Source organism: Eretmochelys imbricata, chromosome 9, assembly GCF_965152235.1.
Source record: "Eretmochelys imbricata isolate rEreImb1 chromosome 9, rEreImb1.hap1, whole genome shotgun sequence".
Lineage (NCBI taxonomy): Eukaryota > Metazoa > Chordata > Testudines > Cheloniidae > Eretmochelys > Eretmochelys imbricata.
In genome coordinates, this window is record NC_135580.1 from 92,859,939 (window position 1) to 92,876,564 (window position 16,626).

The 16,626-nt window shown below is 40.7% G+C and overlaps 1 protein-coding gene across 2 annotated transcripts in view; it reads right to left on the minus strand.

Moving 5' to 3' along the window:
- AFF2 (ALF transcription elongation factor 2) overlaps window positions 1–13,691 on the minus strand; it is a 410,708-nt gene extending 397,017 nt beyond the window's left edge. For both annotated transcript variants that reach the window (XM_077825719.1, XM_077825718.1), the window contains exon 1: window positions 13,543–13,691. In XM_077825719.1, coding sequence (XP_077681845.1) covers window positions 13,543–13,589 — 47 coding nt within the window. In that variant the 5' untranslated portion in view covers window positions 13,590–13,691. The remainder of the gene's footprint in view (window positions 1–13,542) is intronic.
- Between the last annotated feature and the right edge of the window lie 2,935 nt (window positions 13,692–16,626).

The following is a 16,626-nucleotide window of genomic DNA, read 5'->3' on the forward strand; positions in this document are numbered from 1 at the left end:
TTTTTGGGAGAGGAGGGGAGGTTAATGGCTCTTATGTGCTATAAATTTTTATGCCACCGAATAAGAATGGCCATGCAGGGTCAGACCAAAGGTCCATCTAGCCCAATATTCTGTCTTCCAACGGTGGCCAATGCCAGGTTCCCCAAAGGGAATGAACAGAACAGGTAATCATCAAGTGATCCATCCCCTGTTGCCCATTCCCAGTTTCTGGAAAACAGAGGCTAAGGACACCATCTCTGCCCATCCTGGCTAATAGCCATTGATGTACTTATCATCCATGAATTTATCTAGCTCTTTTTTTAACCTTGTTATAGACTTGGCCATCACAACATCCTCTGGCAAGGAGTTCCACAGGTTGACTGTGTGTTGTATGAAAAAAGACTTTCTTTTGTTTGTTTTAAACCTGTGGCCTATTAATTTCGTTGGGTGGCCCCTAGTTCTTGTGTTATGAGAAGGAGTAAATAACACTTCCTTATTTACTTTCTCCACACCAGTCATGATTTTATAGACCTCTATCATATCCCTTTAGTTGTCTCTTTTCCAAGCTGAACGCCATCATGTATTCATTCTCTTATATACACAGAGTCCAGATTTTCAAATTCACATAGGCAAATCACCTAATGAACACATGCAAATCAGTATTTGTGCACATCTGTAGCTGTCTGTATTATATATAAATATACTCATGTAAATTTTTCTATAATACATGCCCATTTGTATGTGATTAAATGAGTGACAAGACGTACAAAACTGCTCGACTTTGTCCATCTTGTAAATAAAGGGTCAGATGGATACTTCTGGAAGAAACAAATCCATCTAATTTCATTTTCTAGTTATCTGAGCACAAGGAATCACATTTTTAAAAAGAGAAAAAATAGATTCTCCTATATTTTTGTACTCCCTAAAACAGTAAACACTGAGACCATGATGTTGGATGGAGCAGGTCGTCAATGGAAACAAGACAGGCGAAAACCCTCTGACCAATGCCTTTGGAAAGACCTTTTCTGACAGTTTCATCTCTGATGATAAGATCAGGGGCGAGAATGGCTTGGCTAACTAATATCATGCCTTCACTTCTCAGGAGGTCCTGGTAAAACTACCAGGATGGAGAGGAACAACACTGGAGGCACACTCTCCTTCCAGTGGGCATGGGGGGGGGTTAGCAAATGCAAAACCCGTTAAAAAAAGAAAAAAAGATTACCCACACATATCTCATTTGCTCCTGGGTGGATATTTTGTCAGGTTTTAGCCTCAAGTGAATTTTTACACCCTTAGGTTGATACAATCCCCAACCCTGAAACTAGAAATAATGATGTCACCTTAACCACATTTTTGCAAATACAGTGCCATTATAATACACAAACATGTACAGAAAATATATACACACACACACACACAGATGCTCTTGGGGATAAAAACAGACGAGAAGAATATGAGGGTCTTTTCTAATGAGATAGAAAGTGGCAGATGTAAAGATTTCATTCAACCAACAATCTCTTTTATGATATGAATAAACTACTAAAACAGATTTAATTCTTTATAAAATCAGATTATGAGAAGCAGACAAAATCACAACTTGATTCAATATGCCATTTTATCCAGTGTGACTAATGCATTATTTGTACGAAGTTAAAGTGGAGCTTTGGAAAACTATGAAATAAATCAAATGCTCTACTTTATGTAATCTTAACAGACAGATCCCATTAGGATTCTACTATGCATAGCTGTTGGTTAAAATCATTGACCAGTATCCTTATAAATTAATCAACTGAGGTAATGCTGGCTTGGCTGTCATGGTTTTCTCCTAATCTACATTTAGAATTCACTTTAACTTTTCAAGCCCTTTGGAATAGGTTTATCAATCCTCTCTCCTTTGCTTCAGATATATGACTAACGGTAAATAGTTTACAAAAGCCCTGATGCAATAGAACTGTATCATTTATGTCCCTTTCTTTCCATAGACAGACTATATACGGACATTACATTATAATTACTTAGAAAGATGTTAAATCTTAACCAAACACACCAGTCTGCCTCAATTTTGATGAGACCTCTAATCATTTGCAGCTGAATTTGCAGTCAGATTGTGCAAGCTTACACAAGTGAGAATTGTTAAAAAAAGAAAAACAGACAAATTATAGGATACTACTGGTTGAAATGCAGCTAACAGAATGCACTTAAATTATGTATTTGTAAAAGAGGATCATTTTGAATGTAGGGTTCCCCATGTAGGTCTGATATATCTTCAAAATATACCATTCCTGTGCTAATTTGTGTAACTTATGCAAGATCCAGACACATCTGTTGGATGCTTCTCTGTGTGAGTTACATACTATGGGACCCATCTCCATGAGTAATGACAACAGAATCAGGCTCCAGTGAAGGCTTAGAAAATGTACTTTAGCCACCCAGACTGTGCTAGCCTGACATGGGCTGGAGATGGGTGAACTAATGGGTATTTTTCTACTCCAACATCTATCATAAGTAATTGTTGCTGTTTAGTAACAGGGTCTAATCGTGCACCTTTGTCTGGATGCAAAGGGGACCCTCACGTGCAGATCTTCCCATCCCAGTGTGGGGAACATTGGGGAGGGTCAGCCACCTTCACAGAAGTATTGCCTTCTCTTCCTGGTCCGACAACTCCAACAGGGATAGAGGATGGAGAGCTGGCAGGTTGTGGAGGAGTATTCAGCCAGGGCAGTGGCTGGATGGAAACAGATTGTAGCAATATCACCTTTTCCTCCCTGGTCTTCAGACACTATAGCCCTTTCCACAATCTTCACCCCCAAGATAGGGAAAGCCCTTTCCCCCATCAAGAGAGATGGGAGAGAAAAGGACGGTACGACAGGAGAAGACTGCAGCTCAGCTCCCATGGTGCTTTGAGGGGCATGGGGGCAAGAATAGGGGGTGGGGTGCCAGGGATCTATAGGTGCTGAAGAAGATTTCCCATTGGAAGGGGTGAACAAGTCCAGAGATCTGAGACTCCTAGGGCCTGATCAGAGTCCACTGAAGTGAATGGAAAACATACATCATCTTCAATAGTCTTTGAATCAGCCTCTTAGTGCAACTCCACTGGCCTAAATGCAGTTACACCATGGGCACATGAAGATGATTATGGATAAATATGCTCTCAATGGTCTCCACAAATACCTTACAATTATATTCTTGTTATCTACCAAAATGCATTCCCTGCACTAAAAGCCCATCTTAGCTTTAATTTTAGAAATATACTATACAAAAGTAATGAATTTAAACTGCATTTGCAAATTTCCAAACTTTTCCTACTCTTTTGGGACACAGATGAAGACCACAGAATCATTTGCTGCATCTTTTCCTTAGAATCTTGTGGGAAAACCTCACTAATAATTTTTGTATGATGAATAATATGCAATTTCTATATTAATTATATCATAAAATCTGTTCTTGCTAGTTCTTGCTAAATGCAATGCAGTAGTTAGTATCCTCAAGTTTATAAATAGAAAATGTATTCCATCTAATAATATGTGTTAGAAAACCCAAGCCCTAGGTTAACCGACAAAGCAGAAGTCTGTCGGAAACAAAGGCAGCTGGCTTGAAGAAAGAATGGATATAATTTTCAGTGTCATATGCATGTCGTTTACTTCAGCCACAGTAGCATTTAAAAAACTTCCATACAAGACTGGTGGCAAGAAAGAATTGTCTTGCCTTAAAAAGGTACCACCATTCACTGTCCAAGTTAGCGCAGGCCACATAAAACATGCATGTCACGTATATTATATGGTGGGTGTACTCAACTATGTTTTCTCTTATCTCATCTTTCTTCCTTCTCTTCAGTCCAAATTCTGCCTTCTCTTTTATAAGATGCATTTTTACAGCTAGCTTATTTGTCTAGGTACCTATTTGCCCCACACCACCTTAGTATTTCATGCATGAACTTTTAGGAATTTCTCCTATAACACATCTGTGCAGTAGAGAGTACTATTAGCAACATGGTGGCATGGACTGAGCAGCGGACTGGGATTCAGAAGACCTCAGCTCTATTCCTGGTCTATCACTGGCCGCCCGTGTGACCTTGAGCAAATCCTTTCACCTCTCTGTGCCTGAATTTCCCCCATCTGTATAAATGGGGACCATGATACTTACATCCTTCAGAAAGCACTTGGAGATCTACTGCTGGAAAGTGCACAATAAGAACTAAGTATTATCATTCCCATTTTACAGACAGGAAACACACGGGGATTAAATCACTTGCCCAAAGGTCACACACTGACTAACTGAATCCCAATCTAATGTCCTAGCCACAAGAACACCCTTTCCTACAACATACCCCCCACCCCCACCCCCAATCTCAGTCCACCTACTCCTCTTCAAAGGCCAAGTGAAACGCATGGGCCTTGCATAGTACCCTGAAACATAAAGTCATCAAAATCAAAGGCTGCTTTTAGAGTAAATATAAACTCCAATTTCTATTCTCCAGTCACACAGAGAAGACTTACAAAAGTGTTCAACTTAGTGCACATACACTATATCCTTAAAAAGTCTGCCTTCCCACGGACCAGCTATTCTAAGGCCCATCCACTTCCCATTACAATCAATTGAAAGACTCCTATTGTCTTTAATGGGATTGGATCAGAATCCTTCCAACTAGTTTTATCACTTTCAAATAAAGAGACTTATTCCTGACCACTGCATCTGACAGAAAACATTGGGAAGAATATTTGTTAGTGTGTCAAATTAAAGACACTGGGGGGGGAATTCCCAGTATTAAGAACAACAGGCTAAGATTTTCAGAAGTGACTAGTGATTTTGTTGCCCACCTTGAGACTGGTCAAATCAAAGAGGGCTGATTTTCAGAAGGTGCTGAGCTCACACCTTTCAAGCCCCAGTATTTCAAGCTGCTTGAAATTGTCTCTCAGATTGGGCCCTAAAAAACGGAGGCACCCATAACTAGTCACTTCTGAAAAATCTTGACTACCATATTCTCAAATATACATGCGCCTAATGAAAGGAACAGAAATACGTGATTACTGCATTGCTCCAACATCTCAGATTCTCTTGTGGCATGACTCACAAAAATAAAATGGGAAATTGCAATCTCGTCACAATTTAAAATTGCCTAGTTTTTATGTTTAAAGGAACCCCACTTTCCGAGGGTTTTATTTGCTTTTTCTACTGCGATTTTAGCTTGCTAGTAAAGCAATGACCAAAGTCAATGATACTGGAAAGGGTAAGAAGAAATGCCTCTAAGACAACAGTTTAAAAATACAGTTGTTGGGCCAGGCCTAACCAAACCAAACGAACCAAAAGCCAAGTGTTCAAACGAATATTTATGGCTGAGATCCTCTCTTCAATAAAGCCACCAGGTTTCATGAGTAGACAGTGGTCTGTTATCTTGAGACTAAAAAATGTGACAGACAGGAAACATGCTATTCTATATGGAAGCTTTCTTTTTATAAAAGCCACACACCACCATGCATTTAGCCTGTATTGTGTTCTACTACCGTTGTAATGTATTTACCTGCTCCTACCTTTAGACTGTTAACTAAGTAGGGTGCTGGCCTGATCACTGGGTACTGGTCTAACGCTTGGATGTCTGCTAAGGAAAATACTAAACTAGGGCCGGATCCTTAAAACTCTTAGTACAGAGTAAAGTGATTACTACCTTGAGTAATAAGCACTGTGCTCAATAGTAAGTGCTGACAGCAATGAAAACTAGAGAGTTTACTTATTTTGAAGTACCATGTACACCCACAGCCACATACAAATTGCTAAAAGAACAGGAGTACTTGTGGCACCTTAGAGACTAACAAATGTATTTGAGCATAAGCTTTCGTGAGCTACAGCTCACTTCATCGGACTCATTTTCCACTGAATGCATCCGATGAAGTGAGCTGTAGCTCATGAAAGCTTATGCTCAAATAAATTGGTTAGTCTCTAAGGTGCCACAAGTACTCCTTTTCTTTTTGCGACTACAGACTAACACGGCTGCTACTCTGAAACCATACAAATTGCTGTAATGTTTGCCAATGGAACAAGTGATTTTTAAACTGATTACCTCTATCCCATTTCCTTCTTTACTGTTTGTTAACACTCCTCCCCTATACAAACATATAATGAGTGGCGTATTCACACCTCAGTGTAACTGCCAGCTGATGGCATCTGAGTCACTGATCAGTTTCAGTCATTGACCTTTGTTGCTAATTAAGCATAATGTACATACTGTATACAATATCTGACACTCTCACTGTCATCAAGGATACTATCAGATTCTAGCGGCAATATGATCCTCAATTCTGTAATGAAGACCCCTAGATGATTTTTAAATCCGTTGATATCAATTAGTAGCTCAGCTCACATACAGAAAGAAATTCAACTGGTGAGAGAGTCAACCTTTCACAGTGGAGCACGGTTTGTCAATCTTTGGACATGTACATAAAATCTAATTAAAATGTTATAAAGTTTTACAGAAGAAGAAATGAGTGGCTAGACTTTGTTCAACAGGCATAATAATTCGTGGTGTGGATCTGCTCTGTCTACATTGAAAAAAAAGCCTCTTCTTGATCAAATACAACTTGTAGTCGTTGGAAAGTTAAGAGAGGGAAGTCTTGGTTCCCTCTCATGCCTGCTTTCTAGCTCCACATTATTTTTCAGCATTACGAACTGAAACCTACAAGCCTGTTCTGTTACATGTAGTCTGAATATTACAAGTCGTCCCATTGAAATCAAAGGGCAGCTCACAGTAGTAAGCACTATACTTTCTATGGTTTTAAAGGATCAAGTTTTAGCATAGTATTTTCCAGACTAGACACCCAGACATGGATCATTACCACAAACTTGGTTTAACGATGCAAACTTAATATGAAATACTTGGTAATTTTTGTACACATTTTTGGTTAGCTCAACATATCATAAGAAGTTCTGTGAAGTGGAGTTGAAAATCCTGCTGACATGATCCTACTTTACTTTTTCTCCACTCCATTTTATGTCATCCTTTTGTCTCTACTTTTCCCCATTAGCCAGTAGATCATTAGGTCAGAGGATTTGTGGCCAGAGATATTAAAACAAATTAAACAACTGTTTTGAAGACCAAGCACCAATGCAGAACATTCTTTGAATAATGAAATGTTTAAAGCATCTTTCCCATCAAGTCACTGCTGTGAAACTATAACTATTTTATGGGATGTCTGGTTATGATAGCTGGATGTGCTATGGGATTCGCTCCCTCCCACATTAAACATGCAGAGGTTTTTAACTTTTTAAAAACTAAAGATGCTGCAAAATTTTAGTTCTCCAAGGGTATTTATTGGCTTGTTTTTATAAATTTTACTTTTTAAAACCACAATTGAGAGAAGAGGCTTTTTAAAAATGTTTTACTATTTAATTTAAGCAGATCTCAGCACTGATTTTCAGGGGGCTTTTCACATGCTTAGAGTCAGGCATGTGCTTAAGTAGCTGGCTGAATCAGGGCCTTAGACAGTTGTTCTGCATTTCATGAGATCTGGCTTTTGGCCATAATAGGGCCTAATCTAGTGACCACTGAAGCATCTCTATTAATTTCAGTGGGTGCGGATCAAGCCCATGTTGAGGAAAACATAGATGGGTTTGATTACTTATTGATTAGAAGTGTATAATACGGGTGTAAGGGCCCAATCCTGCAAGCCCGCTACACCTAAAACTTCTAGGTATTTTAATTGAAGGGCCACATACAGAGGTTTTATAGGATTGGATCTGTGTAGACATTTATTGCATACTCCCCACCATGGTATCATAGGCCAGTCTCTAGGACTCTTGTGGCATGTTCTAAATCAATTTACTTAAGAAGCTGTTCTTTTTAAAGTTTTAAGATTTGCATTGGTTCTGACTGCCAGTCATGTGTGCAACCATGACTAACAAGTGTAGAACTGAAGCAAAGAGGCAGATATACTAAGCCTCCGCATTAAAATATTGCACCAGTTTCCTCCAGCAAGCACCACACAAAGAATTGCTTCTTTGGACTCAGTCTCCAGACCGAACAAGGTTCAATTCAATACTCAAACACACGCTTAATTTTAAGCACATGAGCAATCCCATTGATTTAATGGGATTACTTGTGTGCTTAAAATTAAACCTATGTTTAAGTACTTTCCTGAATCAGGCCCAAGTGCAATTGTTTGGCCTTGGAGTCCAATTTCTGTCCCATGTAAGTCCATGGGAGTTTTGCTACTAATTTAAATAAAGCAGGATTTGGTCCTTCAAATGCAGGAGCTACTTTCATTATGCCACCCCTAGGATTGAAGAGCAGTGCAACAGTTCTGAGAAGTGAAGACCAAGAATGTTAGTTCACATTTAACAGATCATTCTGTATATTCATTTAAATGGATGCTTTACAAAATGTCACGTTTTCCAATCAAATCATTTATCTAAATTCCAGGTTGAAGTGACATTCTTTGTCACAGACACAGCAGGTCCAGACACCATTTGATTGATCCCATTAGAAGGGCTTGTATTATAAAAGTCATCTGTTTTAAAAAAATCCCAAACCTAACAATACAATTTGCATCCACGTGAAAGGTGTACAAATGCTCTGAAGGTTCTGTTTGGCTTTGGAATGGCTGAATCATTTCTGAAACAGTTGTTCTCCATCCAGATTTGTCTATTTTAAAAAGTCATTAAATTCTTGAATGAGTCATTAGCAAAACAATTCACATGTTGTTAAACTGATTTCTCAAATGGGATCATAATTTTGCCTCATCTGATGGATGCAAGTTCAAGATTTACAAAGGGCCACATTCTTAAACCAGGGCAGAATTTTAGTAAGTCAGGATATTTGGAAGTGCAGGATTTGGCCCAAAGTGTATTTTTGGGCTCTCACAGCTGCTTGTTTTGACAGCTTCCAATCCCCATTGCCCACCTACCATAGTCCCACAATTCATCCTCTTACATTTTCAAAGCAAACTGAAAATGAAACATTTTCAAAAGAATTACTGTGGGATGCCTGTAACAGAAATCCAGAAAACAAATGCAATTCAACTTTAATATTTCTAACAGAGGGGCGGGGGGGGGGGGGGGAGGAATCGAAGCCTGTATCTTCTCATTCAGCATTTTATTTTTTTTCCCTGTTCAAACTCCCACAAAAATCATCCCAATTCATAAAAGGATCTATCTACTCCATTTCACACATTCCCTTAAGAAACTGCTTCAACGTTCAGAAGATGTTTTTATTTAACAAGCTATTAAAGACCTCTTGAACAGAACAGTAACTGAAAAGGTCTTCTACAGCAGCACAAGGCAATAAATAAATAAATAAAAATAAAACCCCAAAAAGTCACAGGCTGAGACTGAAACAGTTCACCTTTGTCTGGAGAGCAGGATCACCCCCTCCAGGTTGCGGAAATACGTTGAAAGTGCATGCTGCTGGGGCATGCAGTATGTTTTTGCAGGCATACAGCAGAGAAACCTGGCCCACAGATGGCCTGTTCTCAGCTTTGTCAGCCACAAACAGACCTTTGAACTTTCTATTTATATAACAGTTTAGTGAGTTTAAGCCTCTTCCTGTATAACTGGCAGTTTGCTGGTTTTGCTGTAATTAGGCTACTTGTGATACATAAAATAAAAAGTAAAAACAAGAGGTTCGTTTCTCTGCAGCATGAAGTCTTCCCTTATCAGAGCCATGCAGCTTCTGCTATACTGTTACCTGCTGATTTTATTTCCTTTTGCAATTTTATATACCTGAATGTGCATTTTCCTTCTTATAGATTTCCTCTTCTTATATTGCTACTTTTGAAGGACTTAAAAATAATAGTAGCAATGACAATAAGTAAAACATAACCAATGTATCTCTTTGTTATTTGTAGTGTTGAAAGGCTGGTTCTATATCCTGGGATTATTGGGTTGGGGTTTTTTTTGTTTTTTTTTGTTTTTTTTTGTTTGCTAGCAGTTGATTAATAGCATCGCCTCCTTCTTCAGTAAGCAGGTTCAAATGTAGCCACATGGTCCCAGGACACTTCAAGATTTCATTTACTTGGTTACCACAGACAAGTGTGGAAAACGATTTAAAAGAAGAAATTTGATTTTTAACAGCAAATGGTCTCCTTGGTGCACACAGCCGGTCAAGCTTTTCATTCTCTCTCTCTCTCCCTTCCCTTCTCCTCTCATAGAATAGTGCATATTAAATGTAAACCCAGGTGAACATTATGGAATCTGAACAGACTTGAGCTTGGCCGGAGTTTAGATCCATTAAAGGTGCGGGGGGCGGTGGGGGGGGTTGGTTTTTGTTTTCTTCTTCTCCTATTTCTGAAATCTGGTGTGATAGCCTCTGGGGCACTTTTGACCTTCCACTGCACATTTCATTAACTCTGAACCACATATTTTTTTAAAAAATAGAAATAACCACAAGAACCCAACAACTAAATTCTTTATTAAATTCCACAAAAATCCTCATTACTGGCTACTGTGAGGACTGTAATAACAGGACACTGGAGATCTGATTCTGCAGTTTTTACCCAGGTAGCTCTCCCACTGATTGGGCTGAGTGCCACAAGTGAATTTAAGAACATGTCCCCTGGCAGCACACTTTACAGCTTTGACAGTTCTTGATATAGTAGCCGAGGAGAAGTCACTACAGAGAGATACCTCCCATGGAGGGAAAATAAAAATGCAAATAGCATTTTATGGGATGCTTCAAAATATTCTGGAGTCATTTGCTGATGAAATGGTGATTAGTGGTAGATTCACACCCTTCACACCTCTATGAGTGCTGCTACATACATATGACCATTCAAATGACTGTCAATCTTCATATTTCACTGGTTAATACTGATGCTCTGCCATATTTGTACTCTCACTTTGTTTATATACATAATTTACACGCACACACACTCACGCTTTGGACTTGATTTTGCCTTCTTTGTAGCCCAAAACTCCAGCTGAGATCAATGAAAGGTTTAGGGGTGCAAGGAATGCAGGACTGGATCCTTATTGGCCTTATAAATAATAATGAAAGACTATTTTAGGAAATGTAAATTTATAAACAAAAGGAAATGAGAAGCACTACTTCAGCATGTGCATAAGTATACATACTATGTTATTTTGTATACTTGCATATAAATATTATATATGCAGTGTATTGCATATATATATACACACACAACTTTTTATGTGTTTATGGACACACACACATTGTATTGTGTGCACATGCAAGAGAGTTGTATGTAGGTATTTTGATGGGCCAAATCCAGCTCTTTATTCACACAATAGAACTACTTGCCTGAGTAAGACAAGTGGTAATATAAATGAAATTATGTTCATATATACAATACATATAATTATACACATGTATACAGTATTGCATATATGTATACTCACGCACACACATACACAATTAATTATGGGCTAAATCCAGTTTGCCTTACTGCTGCAAGTGTATCTCTCTCTCACACACATTATTTTATATACATGTACATAAATTACACATATATGGGCCAAATCCAGCCTGCCATACTCATGTAAGTAATCAAACTGAGTGAATGTACATATCCATCCACATAGTACACAGTATGTAATATATAGAGTTTGCATAGATATAGAATGCTTAGAAACAAACACAGTCATAAAGTAGAACATGTGTTAGGGTCCACTGAGTTAAGAACACTAGATTTCTTTTAAAACAATAATTTTCACTATAAGTCACGTGAATAACAACCATAGAAAAAGAGGAAATATATTATTAATATTTTATGCAAAGACAGAGACACAAGACTTTCCTTCCTTGTGAGGGAAGGGAGGGGAGGGACATCACTAAATGTACATAAGACCATATTCAGATGAAAATAAGTTATTAAACAAACATTAAACTCAATATCTGCAATGTACTTAGTATCTGAACAACACCCACATATTCAGTTGTAACAGCTTCTATTAAATTAATGATGTTACCCACACCATAAATTAGGCAAATTGTATGCAAATACTATTTGAATAGTAATACAGTGGTTATCAGTTGTCTGCAAAATAAATTAGTGTAGCAGAGTAAAGATAGTGTGCAGAGCGTAATATTTAATTGAGCACTAATTTTATTGTGATTATTACTTTTTAAACAACAGCAGCATGGTTATTAAATGATTTAACGCATAAAGCTCTGGTTTATGCAGAGCTGGTAAAACACAGCACAAGATCCAAAACGCCTGATAACAGATTAATATTGATATAGTATAATTTATGGTTCCGAGGATTTACTTCTAAATTGCTGTAAAATAAAACGTGACAGGTATTTGAGTTCTGATTATTTTGGGTTTTCAACTAGAGCAGATACAATATGTTTGGCACAATGATAGCTGTTAGCTAAAGATACGCTCTTTTTCACAGGCATTGCTTAAAATATCAATAAAGTAAAGTGAACCCTTGTGCAGAATATGCAGTGTGCACAGACATACACATGTCTGTATGGGCATTCAGAGATGAGGGCTGCAAATACAGTATTTTATTCTCTTTCCTTGTTGTCAAACTGCATGCTAGCCTAACTAAATGTAATCATCCGGTAACCAATTTTGAATTCTATCAGACACGGTAAGAAAAAAGCAACTAATTTATTCTGAGTGAAGAGAAGAATAAAACATGCACTATGCCACAACAAAGACCAAAAAAATCATATTCCTATTAACAGACCATGTGAAGCAACAAAAGTTAAATACTACACAAACAACAACTTTTCTGCCACTGGTCACCCACTGAAAAATTCCTCCACATTGACTCTTTTACAACAAGTTTACAATATTTTAGACTGATGCACCAACCTTCCCAAGGCGAGTGCCCGTTTGCCAAGCAATAAAACCTAAAGTGTCCCCCCCTCAAAAAAAAAAAAACCCTCAGACCTATTATAAAATATCACCTGGGACTGATCTTTCCTCTTCCAAGACTAACTTCAATAATAATGCTTTACCTTGAGTAGGACAGCAGCAAAATTTAAAAAAAAAAAACACACACACACACACACATATACTTAAACCGTGCAATTCAGGGAAACTACAGTGGCATTTCTCATAATGAGGGGGAAGACTGTCACTGACAGCAGTAAACAGTACATTAGATAAGCCACGATCTTGGGGAAAAAAATATTCCCTCTTTAATTCGCTGGGTTTCTGTTGTGTTTAAACGTTGCAAGGGTTAGCCACCCATCTATCCAACTTAACCCATCGATCCAAGGAAATACTAGGTGTCCCTGCCAGTCAAAGGCATGCAAAAGCGGTTAATGAATAAAACCCACCAGGAGCAGGGGGATGGGGGAGGCATGGCTTTTCTCCCTAACATCAATGCCTGGCAATCCCCCCACCCCGTTTCCACTGCACTCTTTCAACTTGGAGCATCAATAGTATAAGAAAAAGAAAAAAGTCCTTGTATATTACAGCCACGCATCCCACTTCCCGACAGCAAGTCACAACCCAGCCACAATCCGTAGGTGGTTTAAGCAAGTGAGCAAGGATGGGGGGGGGGGGGGAGCTTTATCCTTCCAACAAAGGCTAAAATACAGCGGGGGGAGAGGAAGAGGGGGAGAGGAATATTGGTATTAAAAAGAAAATCAAAACCTACCACTGCTGCTCTAAGTCCCAGTCCCTGAAAAAGTCGAATAGATCCATCCCGATCTGATGGGGGAGACTCAGAACTGCCCCCCCCCCCTTGCCCTGCCCTCCCCAGCCGGGCTAGAAGTGGCCGGCCAGCACAGGCAGCAATTGCATAAGGTGACTTGTCTTCCCCCAACCCCACCCCTCCCACCCCGTCCCACCCTCCCCCCCCGGCTCGCACTAAGCCAGGCTGGAGGCTGCTCGCACAGCGAAGACCCCGCCGCTGCTCGCTCCGGCCGCCGCCAGCAGCCTGGCTGGGAGAGGCAGGCAGAGCACCGGCGGCGGCGGCAGCATCGCGCACACACACCCCCCCCACAAGGGGAGGAGCCTGGGCAGCCAGAAGCCACGACATGGAGCCAGCACGTTATCAGCTCGAGGATCTGGCAGAGGCTGACAGCCAGCACCCTGTGGGGGCGCTGGGCTTCCAACAGCTGGGGGAGGCTGGTCACTGAGGACAGGGGCTGGTTGCTCTTTGCAGGCTGCAAGGCTCTGGTTCTCTCTCTCTCTCTTTCACACACACACACAGAGGTCCCCGACCTCCAGGGGTGCAGATGGAAGTGGCCTGCCAAAGAGGGGCTGCGAAGACCACGCCCAGGGCCTGACTCAGGCCAGCATCCCCCCCTCCGCTGGCTGCAGCGTTCCTCACGCGCAGCCTAATGAGCTTCACTAGGTCGAGAGCGTCCTGGCTGGCCTTGGGTGGAAGAAAAATAGACGGGTTGTCTAGAGTGTAATCGGTCACAGCGGACTCCCCCAAGGACGCAACACTGGCAACGGCTGTGCGAGGACAATCATGAGGGGAGGTGGGCCCATGCTCAGGGCACTGCGGAGGCGTTAGCGAGGACCCACTCTTGGCCCCAGACTGCCGTGGAGCCTCTGAGGCAGAAAGGTCACCCATTTCCCCATCGAGCAATAGATGGATAGATTATAAAGTCGGAAGGGACCGCTGGGATAGTCTAGACTGACCTCCTGTGTACCACAAGCTGTCGGACTTCCCTCAATTAGTTCCTGTTTGAACCAGCGCCTACCTTTGAGAAAAACATCCATAGCTTGAAGAAAAAACAGGAAGTCGTATGCTAGATTGGAGCTTCATTTACTGGTGAAAGAGCCCTCTGTCCCCCACAGACTTTCCTGTAGGTTCCTTCCTCTCATCCCAATGGGACAGTATGGATAAAGAGACCATACTCATCCACGGACATCCCCAGAATAACCCTCCCACTGCTCAAGGGCAAAGGCATGAAACAAATTCTAAGCTCCATTAACTACCAGATGGGAGGGGGAGGGGGGCTTTATTTCTCCCTGCCCCCCCCCCCACTCCCCCATTGATCCATTCTTTCCTATTCTGGTTCACAGACTGTGCCCATCATCATGATACTGAATTGACTTCCAAGTAGTGACTCACATCTGTTGTGTGTTGCCTCTTCTCCATCTTTTTCCACCAGGGTTACTTGGCACTTGGGATTTTTTTTTTCAATTTATGTGTGTGCGCACGTATCTGTGAAGACAACGCCAAAGAAGTGCTCTTTTAGGCCCTGGTCCTCAGCAGAACAACTCACGTGCTCAGAGTTATTCATGTGCTTATGGGATTTGCTGAGATATACCTTGGACTGAGTAGTGGTGAAGTTTGAGGTGATTCTCAGTTCCTGCGGAGGCGAATCCCAGAGACCTGGACCAGCTCTTGAAGAAGCTCAGAGTTCTGCTCTTCAGCTTTGCAGTAGACAGTTCCATTGTACCAAAAGAGCAGAGCTGTCAGTGCTGGTCAAGATCCTGGAGTCAGAGGTAGGCCCAAACTATTTACTGTGGGAGGTGGGGCCAGCAGGCAGGAGAAGACTGAGACCTTGAGCTTGACCCAGGAGAATAGGTGACCTATGCAGCTTGGCCTGAAGGTCAATACATGAAGTCAGTCACAGATCAACAGAGAAAGTCAGTTCTGGATCTGGAATTTCCTCATGGCTACTGTTCCTCATGGCTACTGGGCATCCAGAAATGGTGGGAGATCCAGTGAAACCACTAAGTTGTGAACATGAGTACAAAAGACAGGCAGAGTCTCTCAACCAAAGGAGCAGATATCATCTCCCACTTGTACAAGGTGTCTTCATCATGATGTTAGTATCACCTGGATTGAAACTCAAGCAGTTTGTCCTCATGCAAGTGCACTAATCACTGGATATGCTGCAGGGTCCAGGTGCAGTGAAACCAAGTCATAGAAACCCATTCTGTTTCATTTATAGAACTCAGATGTTTTACCCGGATTATCTTTATCCCCACGGGGGAAACTGAGCAGGTGAACAAATTGCCCAAGGCTTATTCAGCCAGTCAATGGCAGAGTGGGTAACCCAGTCTGACTCTAAGTCCTGTATCCTCCATCTGACCCCAGCCATACTGCCTGCTCATGGACGATACAATACAAATGTTATAATCATTTGTTGATACACAGATCCTGAGAAAAGGTTCCGGGACTGCTAAGCTATCAGTGAAAGTTAGAGCTGAGACTCCGAACCTTACCTACCATTCTCTAAAAACTGTACATTTAGTTTAGCACTATCCTGCTGGTCCCTAAAAAATTTCGATTTGAGCAAAAATGGTGCAGCTGACTTTAAATTACAGTTACACTCAGTAAAACCCATGGCCCTGTTTCCCTTTGCCCCTGGCAGGGTGAACAGATGCATGAAGCATTTCCTTCTCATGTCTCGTAGCTGACTGTTCCCTCCTTGCAAATAGGCACTGACATAGCATTGCCAGCCCCAAGATTACAAAAATCATGAGTTAGGCCTCAAAAAATCATGATCGATTACATTAAAAATCATTGTTTTTTTTTAAATGGTAAATATGGGGTTCATTTTATTGTCTTCTGGTTTTTTAACTTTTAGGGTGCACTCAGGGTCACATTTTGAAGTTTTCAACCATAAAAGCCAGAAAATTACTTGTAAAAAAAAATTAAAGCTGTGATCCTCACCTAAGTCACATGACTCCAGGAGCTGGGGCTTTAAGAAAAACATCAAATATCACAAGACTCATGAGATTTGGCAATGGTGTTCAAATAGCAAGGTTCTTG